General features: G+C 40.7%; 5 protein-coding genes across 8 annotated transcripts; 2 read left to right on the top strand and 3 right to left on the bottom strand.

Moving 5' to 3' along the window:
• Positions 1–2719: 2719 nt before the first annotated feature.
• LOC124311794 (L-2-hydroxyglutarate dehydrogenase, mitochondrial-like) lies at positions 2720–5544 on the bottom strand. 2 transcript variants are annotated; one of them, XM_046776139.1, is made up of 8 exons: positions 5070–5544; positions 4846–4970; positions 4426–4709; positions 4152–4352; positions 3905–4069; positions 3730–3839; positions 3486–3665; positions 2720–3397 (listed from the first exon to the last, which is right to left on the bottom strand). In XM_046776139.1, exons 1-8 carry the CDS (start codon positions 5192–5194, stop codon positions 3199–3201), a joined length of 1389 nt encoding a protein of 462 aa, XP_046632095.1. In that variant the 5' UTR covers positions 5195–5544; the 3' UTR covers positions 2720–3198. The 2 variants fall into 2 exon arrangements, with proteins under 2 accessions (XP_046632095.1, XP_046632096.1); XM_046776140.1 differs by lacking the exon at positions 5070–5544 and having other exon boundaries at positions 4426–4792; positions 4846–4971.
• Positions 5448–12429, top strand: LOC124311797 (acylphosphatase-1-like). 2 transcript variants are annotated; one of them, XM_046776144.1, is made up of 4 exons: positions 5448–5463; positions 11814–12002; positions 12063–12174; positions 12254–12429. In XM_046776144.1, the coding sequence occupies exons 2-4, from the start codon at positions 11936–11938 to the stop codon at positions 12366–12368; spliced, it is 294 nt and encodes a 97-aa protein (XP_046632100.1). In that variant the 5' UTR covers positions 5448–5463; positions 11814–11935; the 3' UTR covers positions 12369–12429. The 2 variants fall into 2 exon arrangements, with proteins under 2 accessions (XP_046632100.1, XP_046632098.1); XM_046776142.1 differs by lacking the exon at positions 5448–5463 and having other exon boundaries at positions 11815–12002; positions 12063–12189.
• LOC124311793 lies at positions 5682–7973 on the bottom strand. Its single transcript, XM_046776138.1, has 6 exons — positions 7796–7973; positions 7446–7697; positions 7184–7361; positions 6649–7116; positions 6309–6585; positions 5682–6243 (listed from the first exon to the last, which is right to left on the bottom strand). The coding sequence occupies exons 1-6, from the start codon at positions 7863–7865 to the stop codon at positions 5818–5820; spliced, it is 1671 nt and encodes a 556-aa protein (XP_046632094.1). The 5' UTR covers positions 7866–7973; the 3' UTR covers positions 5682–5817.
• Positions 8603–11714, bottom strand: LOC124311792 (epidermal growth factor receptor-like). Of its 2 annotated transcripts, XM_046776137.1 has the most exons (8): positions 11381–11425; positions 11220–11262; positions 10927–11154; positions 10513–10838; positions 9564–10435; positions 9220–9493; positions 8997–9158; positions 8603–8906 (listed from the first exon to the last, which is right to left on the bottom strand). In XM_046776137.1, the coding sequence occupies exons 1-8, from the start codon at positions 11420–11422 to the stop codon at positions 8637–8639; spliced, it is 2217 nt and encodes a 738-aa protein (XP_046632093.1). In that variant the 5' UTR covers positions 11423–11425; the 3' UTR covers positions 8603–8636. The 2 variants fall into 2 exon arrangements, with proteins under 2 accessions (XP_046632093.1, XP_046632092.1); XM_046776136.1 differs by having other exon boundaries at positions 10927–11262; positions 11381–11714.
• Positions 12430–14138, top strand: LOC124311796 (etoposide-induced protein 2.4 homolog). The gene is made up of 8 exons (XM_046776141.1): positions 12430–12575; positions 12636–12808; positions 12869–13130; positions 13186–13305; positions 13365–13588; positions 13665–13739; positions 13806–13854; positions 13931–14138. Exons 1-8 carry the CDS (start codon positions 12558–12560, stop codon positions 13967–13969), a joined length of 960 nt encoding a protein of 319 aa, XP_046632097.1. The 5' UTR covers positions 12430–12557; the 3' UTR covers positions 13970–14138.
• The last annotated feature ends 197 nt before the right edge of the window (positions 14139–14335 follow it).

The raw sequence follows: 14335 nt of genomic DNA, 5'->3' as shown, positions 1-14335 counted from the left end.
AAACACACAAACACGACAACGTTCAAAAGTACCACCACCACAACTCCCCTTTTTCGGAGAGGGAAAAACCGGAATGGCGCTCTTGCCGGGCCAAGAAAACAAAAACACACACGTCATCTTGACACGACGACGACGGCGTTGTTTCTTGCAGCTTTTTAAAGTCGTGCGGGTTATTTCACCATTTCCTGTTGTTATGTGTGCGTGTGTGTGTTGTCGACCATTTTATTTTTATTTTTCTCTCTTTGGACCGTTTAAAGAAGAAGCAATTTGTCGAGAGTTGTGATGGTTGAAGTGGAGCAGACCAATCGGTTGCCGGGTGAACGAAATGGAAACTCGCCTTGGCTTTTGGCTCTCACACAGTCCAGCGCGAGAAGAAGAAGAAGAAGAAGGGGGTAACTGGATGGAAATATTCGTCAGTGGGCATTGAAGCGGAACGGCATCGTATAATAATAATCCCGAGCAATAGCGGCAGGCATTCCCGCACGGCTGATCATTGAACATACACACACACACACAGAGAGGAAGAAGCCAAAAGCTAAGAGTACTACAAACTTTTTTCTTCTTATTCTGTTTCTTCTTCTTTTGGTTAATATTCTTTTGATTCCGGGCTCCAATCATTCGGTTTCTGTCGGTAGCAACTGAGGGCAATCTGATTCATCCATGCGTGCATTGAGGGAAAGAAGAACAAAAATGTTACGTAATCATTCACCGGAATAAAAATACAGAATAACAATCGATTCTCTCCCCTCTCCCCACGAAATCGTAAAAGTGAAGTGGGTGTGGTGTGTAAGAGCTTCCTTTTTTTTCATGTGTTTTGCGCGTAATATTTCATCCTTTATTTATTCAATCCATTGCTGTGTGTGTGTACATCAAAAGAAGTTTCCACCCCGAAGACAAAAAGGGTTGACTAAGATTGGTTACGTATATATAGCGGTTAGCAGGGGGGGTACTATAGTACAAGGGCGTGGAAAAATACAGACTTCTGAGCAGGGGGGAAAAAATGAAGAAGAAATTAAAGAATAGGATACACACAACATTTTTCGTTGTGTGTTGTTATTTTTCTTCCAAATTTTAACGCGCACTATATTGGGTTCACCACGGAGCTGGTGCGCGTATATCCGGCGCGGGCGCCACGTACGGCAGACGACCGCCCACTGGCTCCGGGATGATTACTTACCCAAGCAACCCTCCTCTCTTTTCTTCTTCTTCTTCTTCTTTCTACCCTCTATTTTTTTTCTTTGAGGGTTATATATTTCTTTCGTCTGTCTCATTCCATTTCCAGCGAGGGACGAAAATAAGGAGGGCACAACTAACTCAACAACGAAAAGAAATCACGGCCACCAAGTGTAGAAGAATAGTTCGTTTTTCCCTCCTTTTTTCTTTTCTTTTCTCATTCACCACCAGTGAGAAATGATGCGTAGATCTGAGTCCTTTATACATTACTACCGGGTGTAATAGGTACCCCCCTCAACACAAGAAGAAGAAAATTGTGTTTGGTTCGCTTCTGGGTGTAAATAAATGCGATATTGCGTAAGGCTTCTCACACAAGATTCAGGCTTCTTCTTCTTCTATTCCCCTGGACGTGTACATATAATATCGCTTGGTTGTGTATATTTTATACTACCGATGATGGGAAATGTGATGCGCGTGTATCGTCGCTAGCGTTTTATTCGTGTTTGTGAACGTTTCTCTTTGATGGCCTTTGAGTGTGACACTGCACAATTCAGCCGACCAACTAATAGGGCGCTGTCAGACGGTCACAAAACAGCCCTCCATCTTCTCGTCCAACTTATTCATTCTTTTCCCATCGTCTTCTCCCATCGTCTTCTTCTCCTTCCCTCCTCATATTCAATGCATGTAAATGTAACCCAAAAAATAAGCTTAGGGGTGTGTATATCGTCAAATAATCAGTCGGGGCGGCCAGTCTGTTATTTACGGGCCGCACAGCGCCGCTCAGCTCTAGCCATTTTCTCTCTGATGGGGAGGGACACAGAGCAGCGTGCATGTGCTATGAGGGAAATGTCAGATCAATATGGCCTCTCCCACCCGCTGATCACACAGCCCGTGGTCCCCCCCTCCCATGTCTGTTTCATTTGTAAGATTTAAATATCCAGCTGAAAGCTGTGAACGATTGCGTCTGTGCGTGTTGTGCCACATGTAAGGCTAGACACGGTCCAGAGAATCACGCTGTGCGGTCTCGAAAGAACCGTACAAACAAATTAGACAAAAATGTGATGAGCCTTCCAGTGCACATCCATCGCAACCAGCAGCTACCGTAAAAAGATAACTAAACCGTATGTTGGACATCGGAACGAGAAACTGTCGCATTAAAACTCCGAAAAAATAATAAAAAAAGAAGCCCTAAGCTGATACAACCCCAGAGGGTTACACGGAACGAGGGTTTGAGAAAAAGGAAATAAAAAGTGTGTGTGTTATTTATTTATTTATTATTTATTCATCCGGATTTCGAAAGACGTTGGTCTCGAAATAAAAAATCTAACGATCCCTATCTATTTTTTTTTTTTACATTTTCCGGGTCCTTTCATCTCCCGCTTTGATAGTTGGAAGACTTTTTTTGGAATGAAAAGTTAAAAGAGCGAAAGAGAGAGAGTAGGGAGAATCTCCTTTGAAGATGAGATTGAGATGAGGAAAGAACGAAAAGAAAAATAACCTTTAGCAATCAAAAACACCATTTCATAAATCCCTATTTTCTTTTTTGGCTGTTGTTGTTTGGGAAGCTGTAGGACTGTTGAAATGCCTCCGTCTATAAGCAACGCCTTGTGTAGGTGTGGATGAAGACGATGTGTTTTGCTTCATTGGATGACGGCTGTGAGGGTGGAGATAAAAGCGTGTTCGAGCTGCAAGTTCAGAATCAATTATAACCCGAAATAAAAAAGTTTCGGTAAGACGACGAGAGTAGCAACGGCAGTTGAAAGCTGTTTAGACTGTAAACCGCTCCCAATCGATCCCGTGGATCATTTTTTTTAAAAGGCGCGGTCTACTTACTCAGAGTTTCCAGGACAACATGGGATAGCATCCGTTTTCACTTCACCGCCATCCAATCAAGATCGCTGCACAAGAAGTAGGAAAGTATAAGGGGATAACGTCAACTGTAATAGCTCTATCAACAAGAAGCGACTATTCATAAATCGGGGAATGGGGAGGGGGAGGGGAAGTAACAATATTCTAGAAGGTGGATCATTTCAGGAGAAAGTCCTTTTCGGCTTTATCGGCGATCATTTTGGCGATGGCGAGCGAACTCGTGGCACCAGGTGAAGGGGTGTTTCGACAGTGAATTACGTTACGACCGATTTCGCCCATTCCGTAGTCGAAAACGAAATCCTCCACCAGACTTCCATCGGCATCAAGGGCTTGAGCACGGACCCCAGCTGGTCCTCTGCGAAATCAAGAAAATATATATCGTGTGTAAACAATTTGGGGAATTTTTATTGTCTGGAAAACAATAAAAGGGTAAATCTTAGTACCTGGAGATGTCGGAAGACTGCACCTCCGGTATGTACTTTTGCAGTTCTTTGAGGGACAAACTAATAAAAGCAGATCGTACTATTTCTTGGAGACCGAATGCGACGTGCTTGACTGCCAACTTCTGGAATCCGCGATAGCGCAAAGAATCAAAGAGATCTCGCAGGTTGATGTCTCCCCAACTGAAAGTAATTTCATTGAAATGTTTTGGTGTGATTCTTTGAATTTGGCACAAGGGCATAATACCTATATCCTTCGCGCTTCAGAGCTAAAACTGCGTTTGGGCCCAGCCAAACAGAACCGTCCATTCTTGGAGTAAAGTGGACGCCAAGGAATGGGAAACGAGGATCGGGAACCTAAAGATCAAATTCAATTTATTTTGAGACTTCACATTTGTCTGTGTTTTTTTTAAATTGCTTACCGGGTAAATATTGCCTTTCACTAAATGTGTTTTCTTGGGATTAAGCAGAAGGTATTCGCCACGGAAAGGAACAATTCGTGGTTCTCTAGAACAGCCTGAGAGTTCAGCCAGACGATCCGATTGAAGGCCACCGCAGGTCAAAACGTATTTGCATCGAACAGATTGCTATTTTTAAAGGGAAATTGATAGAAACAATTAATGACTACAGCGAAAATTTACTGTTGAAATCGTTTCTTGATTAATTTACCCCATTGCTTGCCGTGACCTGCACTCCTTTTTTATTGCTCGCGAGGGCCTTTACTTTACTTTCTTCGGAAACTTTGAAATCTTTCACTTCAAAATTTAAGTGAATGTCACCTCCTAAGGCTTTAAAGTCCTCGCCGTAATACTGGGTGACTAATCCCCAATCTACAATACCTGTATGAGGCGACCACACTGCTTTAAGACCCTTAAATGAAGTGATTGCATACAAAATGAATTGAGTTTGCTAGGACAATTGAAAAATCAGACTTTTTCCATACCTGACAGTATGGTTCAATTTCTTTGATTTTGGCTCCATCAATCATTTGAATATCTGGGACACCGTTTTGAATCCCCCTGTTGTAGAGATCTTCCAATCTTGGCAGCTCTTGTTTTTCAACAGCAACAATAAGTTTTCCACATTTTTTGTAGGGAATCCCTTTCTCATCAAAGTACTTGTATGAGAGGTGGAGTCCTTCAACACAAAGTTTAGCCTTCAGTGATCCAGGCTTGTAGTAAATCCCACCATGAACAACTCCACTGTTGTGTCCACTCTGATGAGCAGCTGAAATTAGGCAGAACGATCTGCTGTCATTTGTGAAATATTTTTCTCTTCTTAACATAACACTCTTGTAGCATCAAATTACACTGCAAAATTTTCATTAAAAAGTGAACTACAACAACAGGATACTACTAGTTACCTAAACAGTTTTCTTTTTCAACAACTGCAAATTTCATGTTAGGGTGTCTCATGATCATCTCCCTGGCCGTTGCCATCCCAACAATTCCTCCACCAACAATAACAATGTCATATTCAGGCTCCGTTCTTGATTAAAAAAATTAAAGCATCAAATTATTTGTTGTAAAAATGTAAAGCAAAATGGCACCATCTTGCATTACATAACCTCTATAAAATTTGTATTACCCTTGAGCAGAATATTTTCTATTTATAGTTGAGGTAGACGATGGAATAAGAGTTGCTTCCAATAGATTCGCCCGATTTTTCGAAAAAGTGGTGCAATGGCGTACATTTCGAAAAATACTCTGCATTGTGCTGTTGTGATGAGTTCACGGCAACTTGTTCGTTCGGCTTGTTGTTATGTGGATTTTATGTGCTGGGAATTGTTTGTTGTTCGTGATGAACGTCAGGTCCTCCTGTAGTTCATAGAGGACGAACCGGCACTAAAGGGCAGACGATCCAAGGTTGTATCTTGATAGTACTTTTATTATTCCCCAGAAGGTGGCTTTCATGTAATTTCAAGAATTTCAAATCACGAAGTGATCACGTGAATTGAAATCACATAGACAGTGTTGGTCACGTAAGTTGAAATTGCAATTCGTCCTTGAATTCAGTTTGTTGTGAATTGGTTACTACATTTGTTAATGCATCGTGCAAATAGGGTCCCCGGGGGATCCGTTATTTGAAATCTTGTTAGAAATTGTGTAACGCTTTATACAAAGCTTACATAACCTACTCCGATTACTAGCTTGAAGCGGTTTGGCAATTTAAGAATTTTTTGTTTTTTTTTTATTTGTGTAAATAGCAGTATATGTATTTCAGATTCAATTAAAGATCCAGATAACAGATACCCGTGCTGAAAACGAAATATCTACAGTAGGCTAAAAAGGGCACTAACAACACCTTGGGTTTTAGCGATGGAAAAATTCCGGTTTTATTGGGTAATGGGCCTTGATGTAGTGAAGGACGGCAATACTTCAACCTCCTCAAGTTCATTTAGTACTGGTGCATATGTAGTCGGATGCTCTGCTGAAGGTTGTTGCTGGTCAGAAATGGAGCTAAGCGAATGGGCTGTCAAGAGCTCGACAAGTTTCCGCGCGTCTTCGTTGTTGAACTCAATTTTTTTATGAACTGTTTTTCCAATGTAAAGTTGCTTGAATTTGCCCTTGAGTCGGCGCAGAAGGTAGCCCGAATTCCAAGCGCTAGTTGTCTCCTGGCTCAGGTAACCCACAAGTTTGGCAATCACTTGCTCAGTGCTAATTAGCGCTTCATTTTCCTTTAATTGGAGAGTGACAATTGCTTCACTTGGTTGGATCTTTTTGGGCTTGAATCTCGCTGACATCAATTGTCCTTCCGAAATCTAAATGCGAAAGAAAAATAACGTTAATATTTAACAGTCAATTGATTTGAATCTTGTCCTTATACCTTTAAACGAAGACGAGCCATCAGAGCGGGAAAAGCTACACGAGATTTTCTAAATGGATAGGCAACTTTTTTGTTCATAATAAAAGTGATGGGTCCAATTTTCAATTGAACATCGACGACATGGATACTGGAGTTCTCTCGTGAACCGATCATGACATCGCCGTTTCTTTCTATCAATTCAGCGCCTTCCACTCTGGTAAACGATCTTCGTGAATAACGTTTCGCGTATGCTCGCTGACGCCTTTTGCTCATCTTTGGCTCTTTGCCTTCATCCTCACTAAATACAAAAATAGCCAATGAATACATTTTGATCTTTCCGATTGTGCCAATTAATACTTACAGTTCAGTAGACTGTTCCGTAGTGGACCCATTTCTGCACTTGATTTCCTCTTCGCTGAGTAATTTTAGGTTATACTCGACAGCACCGTTCGATAGCACAACGGGAACAGGCTTTGAAGTAAGGTAATATCGCTTGGTGCTATTGTTTGTTTGACAAGTAACATTGGCGGAAGTTTCGGTGATTGCCTCTTCGTCATCATCGTCGTCATCGTCATCGTTATCGTCCTCTGTGGCCTTATTAGTGTCCTCTTTCACAGTGTTTGCCTCGGCTGATGTTTGCGATTCATCTTCAGTATTGGCAGGTCCTTGTTTAGAGTCCTCCTCTGCATTCGTGTCATCTTCGTTATCTTCCACATCGGAATCGGCAGTTTCCGCTTCGGCTGTTGGATTTCTTGAAGCGTTTGATGTATTGGTTTTTTCGAGTTCAACGAACGTCCAGGGTACAATTTTCATGTCCACGTGAGGTTTACTAAAAGGGCGGAATTATATTTAAATTTACCGACAATCCATATAATTCTGAGGCTTATTAAACTTACTCCAGTCTTAAAGTGAATGTCGAATTCCCGTTGCTCAACGTTCCTGTGAAATGCTCGAGCATCTTGTCCATGGCGGTATTCAAATTGTCGGTATGAGATGAACGCTCTGCGTACTGAATTTTCTTTAAGAACTTCTTCTTTTCATTCCAGCGGTTTTTACGTTCATGGAATCGCCTAACTAATTATTTAAAGAGCACGAAGTGAACGCTATTAAACTTGTTTTTTTCTAAATCTCTTGAGAACTGTTTGGACAAATTTTTACCTTTTTTATTCCATTTCTGCTCTTGGTGGGGATGATGATGGTGATGATCCATAAAACGATTCTTTTCTCGTCTGAGTAGCCATTTTTTCCTCCACTTTTGTTTTCTCTCCGAGTGTGAAGTTTCGTGATGGGCATTCGCTTCGGATGGATTTGCTTCTTCTTCTTCTTCGCTTTGGTCAGCCGTCACGCATACGATGCACACCTTTACCTCCTTAGTTGATCCATCTGCTAAACTATCCTCTGTACTGTTACCTAAATAACATAGTCGATAATATTTTAAGTTGGGCGAAACTTCAGGTTTGAGATTTAATTTGTAATAGCTAGTAAATAGTAATTAATTTCGTTCTTACCTTCACTGGTGGTCGTCAAAGCAGACGAGATGCAACAAAGGGCTAGCAAGCCTAGAAAAATTAATCTCATTGTTAAATGTTGCAGCCAAAATGAATGTGAAACTGAATTAAGCTCTAAAAAGAAGTAAGATGTCTAGTTGCTTCCTAAAAGTCGTCTGTGTAATCCTACTGTCGATTTCAGTATTTATATACTGTAAGCCTGTAGTAACGGTTCAGTGGGGTTCCTTATTCTGTATAAATCTTGTCTGAAAATTGCTGATGAAAATGCCGTTAAATGCGCAGTAACCCACGTTTCAAAGATGCCGACTGGGTTCTTCCATCACAACATTTACAAACTTTTCTTTTGACGGTGTTTACATCAGGATTGACTTTTCTAGACTTGTGGTCTATTTCCTCAAATAAACAAAACTAACCTATAACACGCTCGGCTTGTGGGGGGTCCAGAATCAAGATTCGGTATTCTCATATTTCGGTTGTCAAATACGCGGTAAAAAACTAAAAACTCGGTTCATCAAAGACATATGAGAACATGTCATGTACTTGGTTTTTTCCAGAATTTTCATATCTTGATCTATTTCGACATCGTTTTGATGCAAACTGAAGTGCAAGCTTCGGAAAATTATTATAGCAGACTTTGCCTTGTAGAATTTCGCATTAGTTGAAAAATCGAAGAGCAAACGTATCGTACAGATAACCTCAGCCGCTGTATCCTATCACCGCCACACAGAAGTTGGATTTTGATTTGAAAATCTACATCCAACTAGTGGGGACTAAATTAAATTTAGACAGAATTTATGCTTAATTTCATTCGTTCTTTAAGTTTATGCCAAATTGTTCTTTTTTATTTAAAAAACCACAAAAATATCAGAAAAGGGAGTAAAATCAAGCGCTGAAAGCTGAGCCGATGGGATTGACTTGCGATGCAGTTGAACTGTAGCGCAGTGCTGACATTTCGGCAACTCAGACACTGGTGAGCACTTGGTCCCGTGCAACCCTGACATTCATTGGCGCATCTTGAACATGTGCGGCTCTCCCCGTCGGCATAATAATCTTGTGGGCATTCCTCTTCACAAACTTCGCCGTGCTTGTACTTTGCGCATTCGTGACACACCTGATTTTGTTTATGAAAAATCATTCATTAAAACTGGAAAATATTCTAGATTGAATTATATCCAGATTCGCTGGTCTTTATTCAACTTACCATTTCGTGAAAGCCATAACCGTTGCACTTTTTGCATCGCGAGTGACATTTGCGACAGATAGCGGCGCCTATCAGCGCTTTCAGTGGACCTTGCTCCTGCAGCTTAACCCAATCGTTGTAGTATCCATCCGGACATGTTCCCGTCTTTTCCAAGCAACGTTCCTAATGCGAATAAAAATCAGCCTTTTGTGTTGAGCAACATTTTATCATCCATCAGACTAACCACTTCGCCGTCGCTTTTAATAATAGCTTTATCGCAAGAGCTGCAACCGCTTGGTCCGATATTGTTCTCTGGTCCTGTACAACCGTCGACACAATTCTCGTGACACGGAGAACATTTTCCGCCATCGTTAAATTTGCCCATCGGGCAAAATGGGACACAGTATGGTCCATCTTTGGCATTTTTGCAAGCTGTGCAATTTCCTGGCCCTGGACCGGTGCAAGAATTGCATTCGTGATGGCAATATTTGCAAAGTTTAGGGGTTGACCTGTAAATCCTATTTAAACGTTATAATGAATTTGATTACGATGTGTTAATTTAATTTTCCAAACGAAACAAAATCCTACCTTAAGTTAGGGTCGCAACTTTTAATGCACGTTTCGTCCAGTTGAAAATGGGCGCATGAAAGACATTCGCCGGGTCCAAGACCCCAGCAGCCGTCAAGGGAGGAACACTGGGTGCTACATACGAGTCCAGACCCTTTGCACTGCTCCCAAGGTCTGTTATCTTCAGAGAGAGCCCCGTGTAACTGCGACTTCATGATTTTGGTCCAGTTGATGCTGTCGGCGAAGCAGAGTTGCTTGTTTCCCAGGACAGTGGCACTTCCGAAATTGATCGTTTTTAAGGAGCGCAAATTAAATGAATTCAACGAAGTCTTATATATAAACAATGACGAAAAGTAGTCAGTCAATTGACTGCCGCCAATCTTCTCCAAGCTGCGGAAATCGGACAAATTTTTGAAATCTGGGTGCGATGCCTGAACTTTGAAAAATCCGGTGATTTCCTGAAGGGTGGAAAAAACATCCAGTCGATCCGGATGCATTCGCGGGTAACGCGGACCGAACGTGAAATTCGGATAAACTTGTTGGAAACCGGCAAACGAATGATCGACGATCGTTAGGGATCCTTCAATGACGGTACAGTTTCTAAAGCTCTCAATGTTTCCAGCGTGGACAATGTCAACGCCCTTGCATGTCTTTGGACACGGTCCGTCGCAGACAACACACTCTCCGTCGACGGCCTTCTTCTTGGGTGTACAAACGCGGACGCAAGTATCGTTGTCTCTGAGGAAATTTTCGGGACATGTTTTGACGCAACTAGAGCCATACACATATTTTGCTTCTGGGTTCGCCTCCCACGAGTAGGTGACCGGATTGTAGCGCTGTGTTGCAGGGCATCTTTGTTTGCAGACGCCATCGTCTGAGAAATTGCGACAAGCCTGTTGAAGGGAAGGATTCATAAAGTTGCACAATAATTGGCAAGTAAAACTTGAATTAATTTTCATGTAATTATTACCAGACAATCGCTTGGTTTGGGTCCGGTACAGCCACCAATGCAAAACGAATGGCAACATTCACTTGACTTCGGTCCGAAACATCGGCCTTGGTTGCACTCAGAGCTGCAATTGATTTTGGAAAATTTCTGGCAATTTTCGGCGCCTTCGCTCCAACAACCGCCCTCACACGAATCATGGCATGGTGGGCAGTCCCGCTCCGGCTCCGTAAAATTGTAAACGTTAATGAATTTCGATCCCGAACCCGTTATGATCTCCTCCCAGTTGATGGTTTTCATGTGGCACAAGTTGTAGTTGTTGAACATCCCGCAATTTCCAATCAAAATATCTGTAAATATAAATTTCGAATTGAGTCAATTAAAATTAAGGAACTGCATTAAAAGTCGAAACGAATTTTGGAATGGTACATTACGTACCTCTTAGAGCGGGCATTTCCAAACTGTGCATTTTGGAGAGGGTGACCACTAGGGCGAATTCTTCGTCGTGGACGTGAAGTTTGAAGGGTGTCCGTCCGCGTATGATTTGTAAAGCGGGCAAGACAACTCGCCGGACGTCGACGTGAGAGATGAGAACGTAACCGGTGACTTCTCGAATGTGTTGCAAAAAGGTGAGGTCCAAGGATTCCTCCTGGAGCCAAGTCAGTTCTAGATTGCCATCAATGTACGTGCAATTTGTGTAGTTGTCGCGTAAATTTAAATAGTGAGCAGACCGGTTTGACGGGAACGACATCCGGCGGTTGGTACCGAGGCAAACTGATCGAGACCCAAGATCAGATGTTACCATTTTTAGATTAATGTTCTTTATAGCCAACATATATTTCGTGCAAAATAACTTGAATTGAAAGTGGAAGGTGAGTATTTTAATAATTACCTTTTTCTTCTTTTCGGGCATCATTAGTTGAAATCTGACCATGAACATAACTCAATCCGACTGCCGAAGTGCCTGATATGTAAATTAGCAAAACGCCACTCAAGTAAAAGATGACACTTGAGAGCAAATGTAGTTTAAAGCTATGCAGGAACATCCCTAATTAATTATAGTTTGGACGGTCTCTCGTGGATGCGTATTTGCTGAAATAAAATGAAATCTACAGCACGAGCGACGATTCCGATTCTGTGCTATCTAACAATAACACCACTCAAGCTTGAGGGGTCTAAAATTCTAAAGGGAAAACAACGTAAATAACGCCTTATTCACATTGATGATCAAGGAAAATTAAATGCAAATTTATTCGAACGGATCAGTGTTCAGAATTTGCCTTGATACACAGTATAATCATAAACATCGTTATCTTGGTTTATAGTTCACGCGTTCGTTTTTTCCCGCCGTCGCCGTCGTCGTCAAGGCTTGTTTACAGTCACCTAGCGGTCGTTAAGAAAACGACGTAGTCTAGTGAAAATTCGGGAGCAAAACAAAGCATTTCACATGGCAGAAATTCGATCCCCCATTTCATTAGTTTCAGTCGAGTTTGAAATTTTTGGAAAAGTCCAGGGTATGCTTGATTACGGATCTCTGGTCAAATAATACAGCATAATGAATATTTTTGATTCAGGTGTTTTCTTCCGGAAATGCACTCGAGATCAAGGTAGCAAACTAGGACTGAAAGGATGGTGTCGAAACACGGAATCTGGAACAGTTGAAGGAATCTTAGAAGGAACTCCCGAGCAAGTTAACATGATGTAACATATTTTTTAAACAAATGCTCATAACTGTCTCATTACAAAATATGATGGTTTTCTTCAGGAAAGAGTGGTTGAGATACAAGGGGAGTCCTCAGTCGCGTATTGATAAAGCGGAATTTCGCAACGAAAAAGTGATTGAAAGCCTGTCATTTACTGCATTTGGTGTTAAAAAATGATTCGGCGTTTGGCCGTGTAATTTATTTCAAATGTCAAAAATACATCGTTTTTGTTAATGGCGGTTAATGGTGGTAAATAGGTCTGTTGCTATTGGTTACGTTCGACGTCGTCTGCTAGTATAAAATGAGAATAATGGTGACGATTGTGTGACTTCTGGGTAAAAATTGACAAAAACAAGTTAATTCATAATGGCGGAGCATATAAAAGTAATCAAAGTCGTTTTCTTATATTAACAAGATTGATCTTATGCTTTTCTCAAATTTCAGGATGTGCTTACTGCTGTATCACATGGAATTTTAGACAGTCTTAGAGGATTTATCCTCATATTTACGTTGGATCGTGAAATTGAATTACAACGTAGTCTTAAACGAGAAAACAAAAGCAAAATCGTAAGACGTTCTCATACAAACACATCTGATGCTTCCAAAGAAAAACAAGAGTAATTGTGAATTATTAAAATTTAGTTGAATTAAAATAAATTTTGTTTTGTTTTGTATAGGGAACCTCGGATACTTCACAGAACACTGCAATGCAGTCTGTTGAACGGAGGAGTGTTTTGCTTATCAATATTTGCTTTCAATGGAATAGTTTTACCTTTGATTGAAGCCCTACTTACATTCAGCTTCAGTTTTGGAGGGCAGCTAAATGCTGCTCAATGGGTCTGGTCTTGGACTTCACCTGTGCTATCTGCAACTTTTTCAACTTTATGGATTCTTCCTTTGTTTGTTTTAAGCAAATGTGTGAATTGCTTTTGGTTTCAAGTATGTTAAGTAGGTTTAAAATTGAAAAATTTTAGATTCATGAACCTTTTTTCAGGATATTGCTGATGCTGCTTACAAATACTCGAGAGGAAGGCCTCAGCTGTTACCAAGCATCAGCAAAATGATTGCAGATATGCTTTTTAGTATGGTTATTCAAGCCCTGTTTTTGGTTCAGGTAATATGGGAAAAATCACTGTTGCCTGAATTCTAATCTCATTCTTTATATGATTTTAGGCCATGATTATGGGACTGCTGCCCATCGCAGTGTTCAACGGATTGTTGTCAATGCTTCATTTGTGCCTGCTTTATTCTTTATACTCATTTGAGTACCGGTGGTTTAATGAGGGTTGGGAATTGCCAAAGCGCCTTACTCACATTGAAAACCACTGGCCTTACTTTTTTGGCTTTGGGTTGCCACTAGCAATCTTAACTTCCTTGCCCTCATCTACTCTAGTCAGGTATACTATTTCTAATATTTACTAAGTAATTTTAAACTAATTTATTTAATAAAATTTTCTTTTTTTTGAAATGTAGTGGATGTGTTTTTTCGGTACTCTTCCCATTTTTCATCATTAGTGGTAATGAAGCTCAACCCACTACTAAAGCCAAGTATACATGAATGCGCATTTTCCGAGTGAACAAAGAATAATTCATTTTCAATTGATTTGAATGTAGAAACTATCCTTTGAGGCTCTTTTCTCCCGTTGTCGCACTTGCCAATACGGTACCAGCAAATATTTTAGATCTTTTTCTCATTTCTAGTTAATACTTATTTTTATTTATTTTTAAAATTTTAAAAGATCTTCAACCGTACCATAGGCCGGAGACGATCAACCTAGCTGCCATCATCACAACCTCTTATTATTTTTAGCTTCACATTTTTACCCTGAGCGTGTGACCGAAATCTTTGTTCTTTCTTGGTTGTGAACAAATCATTTTGTTCGCGTACAACGGATCATCAAATCAGGATGTGTACAAATACGGGAATAAAAGGTCTTGTTTTTCTATTATAATACCAAAAAAGAAAGTTTATCTTCCAGAAAAGTTTACAATCTATGATTCCTCGAATCTTCTTTGACGTCGCTTGAAAAATTTATGAGACGGCACATAAATGGAAACGAGAAAAAGATTTTCCCCTTGTAATTTATATTTCAACACCTTATATCTTTGACAGTCAGGGCGCCAGCAATCCTTTTATGGAGAAA

The sequence above is a fragment of the Daphnia pulicaria genome, chromosome 8, assembly GCF_021234035.1.
Source record: "Daphnia pulicaria isolate SC F1-1A chromosome 8, SC_F0-13Bv2, whole genome shotgun sequence".
Taxonomy (NCBI): domain Eukaryota; kingdom Metazoa; phylum Arthropoda; class Branchiopoda; order Diplostraca; family Daphniidae; genus Daphnia; species Daphnia pulicaria.
The sequence above is the reverse complement of the archived record's forward strand: the minus strand, read 5'-3'. Positions and strand labels throughout refer to the sequence as shown.

What these genes read in the sequence shown, in the direction of transcription:
- LOC124311794 (XM_046776139.1), bottom strand. Translation starts at nt 5,194, where the DNA reads ATGCAGAGTATTTTTCGAAATGTACGCCATTGCACCACTTTTTCGAAA. An exon ending in AAATTGAACCATACTGTCAG is followed by an intron (nt 4,353 to 4,425) that starts GTATGGAAAAAG and finishes ACTTCATTTAAG; the next exon opens with GGTCTTAAAGCAGTGTGGTC. An exon ending in AGGTCACGGCAAGCAATGGG is followed by an intron (nt 4,070 to 4,151) that starts GTAAATTAATCA and finishes CTTTAAAAATAG; the next exon opens with CAATCTGTTCGATGCAAATA.
- LOC124311793 (XM_046776138.1), bottom strand. Translation starts at nt 7,865, where the DNA reads ATGAGATTAATTTTTCTAGGCTTGCTAGCCCTTTGTTGCATCTCGTCT. An exon ending in ACATTCACTTTAAGACTGGA is followed by an intron (nt 7,117 to 7,183) that starts GTAAGTTTAATA and finishes CCGCCCTTTTAG; the next exon opens with TAAACCTCACGTGGACATGA. An exon ending in TGGCTCGTCTTCGTTTAAAG is followed by an intron (nt 6,244 to 6,308) that starts GTATAAGGACAA and finishes TTTCGCATTTAG; the next exon opens with ATTTCGGAAGGACAATTGAT.
- LOC124311792 (XM_046776136.1), bottom strand. Translation starts at nt 11,534, where the DNA reads ATGTTCCTGCATAGCTTTAAACTACATTTGCTCTCAAGTGTCATCTTT. An exon ending in TGCCCGAAAAGAAGAAAAAG is followed by an intron (nt 11,263 to 11,380) that starts GTAATTATTAAA and finishes GGTCTCGATCAG; the next exon opens with TTTGCCTCGGTACCAACCGC. An exon ending in GGAAATGCCCGCTCTAAGAG is followed by an intron (nt 10,839 to 10,926) that starts GTACGTAATGTA and finishes TTATATTTACAG; the next exon opens with ATATTTTGATTGGAAATTGC.
- LOC124311797 (XM_046776142.1), top strand. Translation starts at nt 11,936, where the DNA reads ATGGCAGAAATTCGATCCCCCATTTCATTAGTTTCAGTCGAGTTTGAA. An exon ending in AATTTTTGGAAAAGTCCAGG is followed by an intron (nt 12,003 to 12,062) that starts GTATGCTTGATT and finishes TTTTTGATTCAG; the next exon opens with GTGTTTTCTTCCGGAAATGC. An exon ending in CCCGAGCAAGTTAACATGAT is followed by an intron (nt 12,190 to 12,253) that starts GTAACATATTTT and finishes GGTTTTCTTCAG; the next exon opens with GAAAGAGTGGTTGAGATACA.
- LOC124311796 (XM_046776141.1), top strand. An exon ending in CCCTCATCTACTCTAGTCAG is followed by an intron (nt 13,589 to 13,664) that starts GTATACTATTTC and finishes TTTGAAATGTAG; the next exon opens with TGGATGTGTTTTTTCGGTAC. An exon ending in CAACCCACTACTAAAGCCAA is followed by an intron (nt 13,740 to 13,805) that starts GTATACATGAAT and finishes ATTTGAATGTAG; the next exon opens with AAACTATCCTTTGAGGCTCT.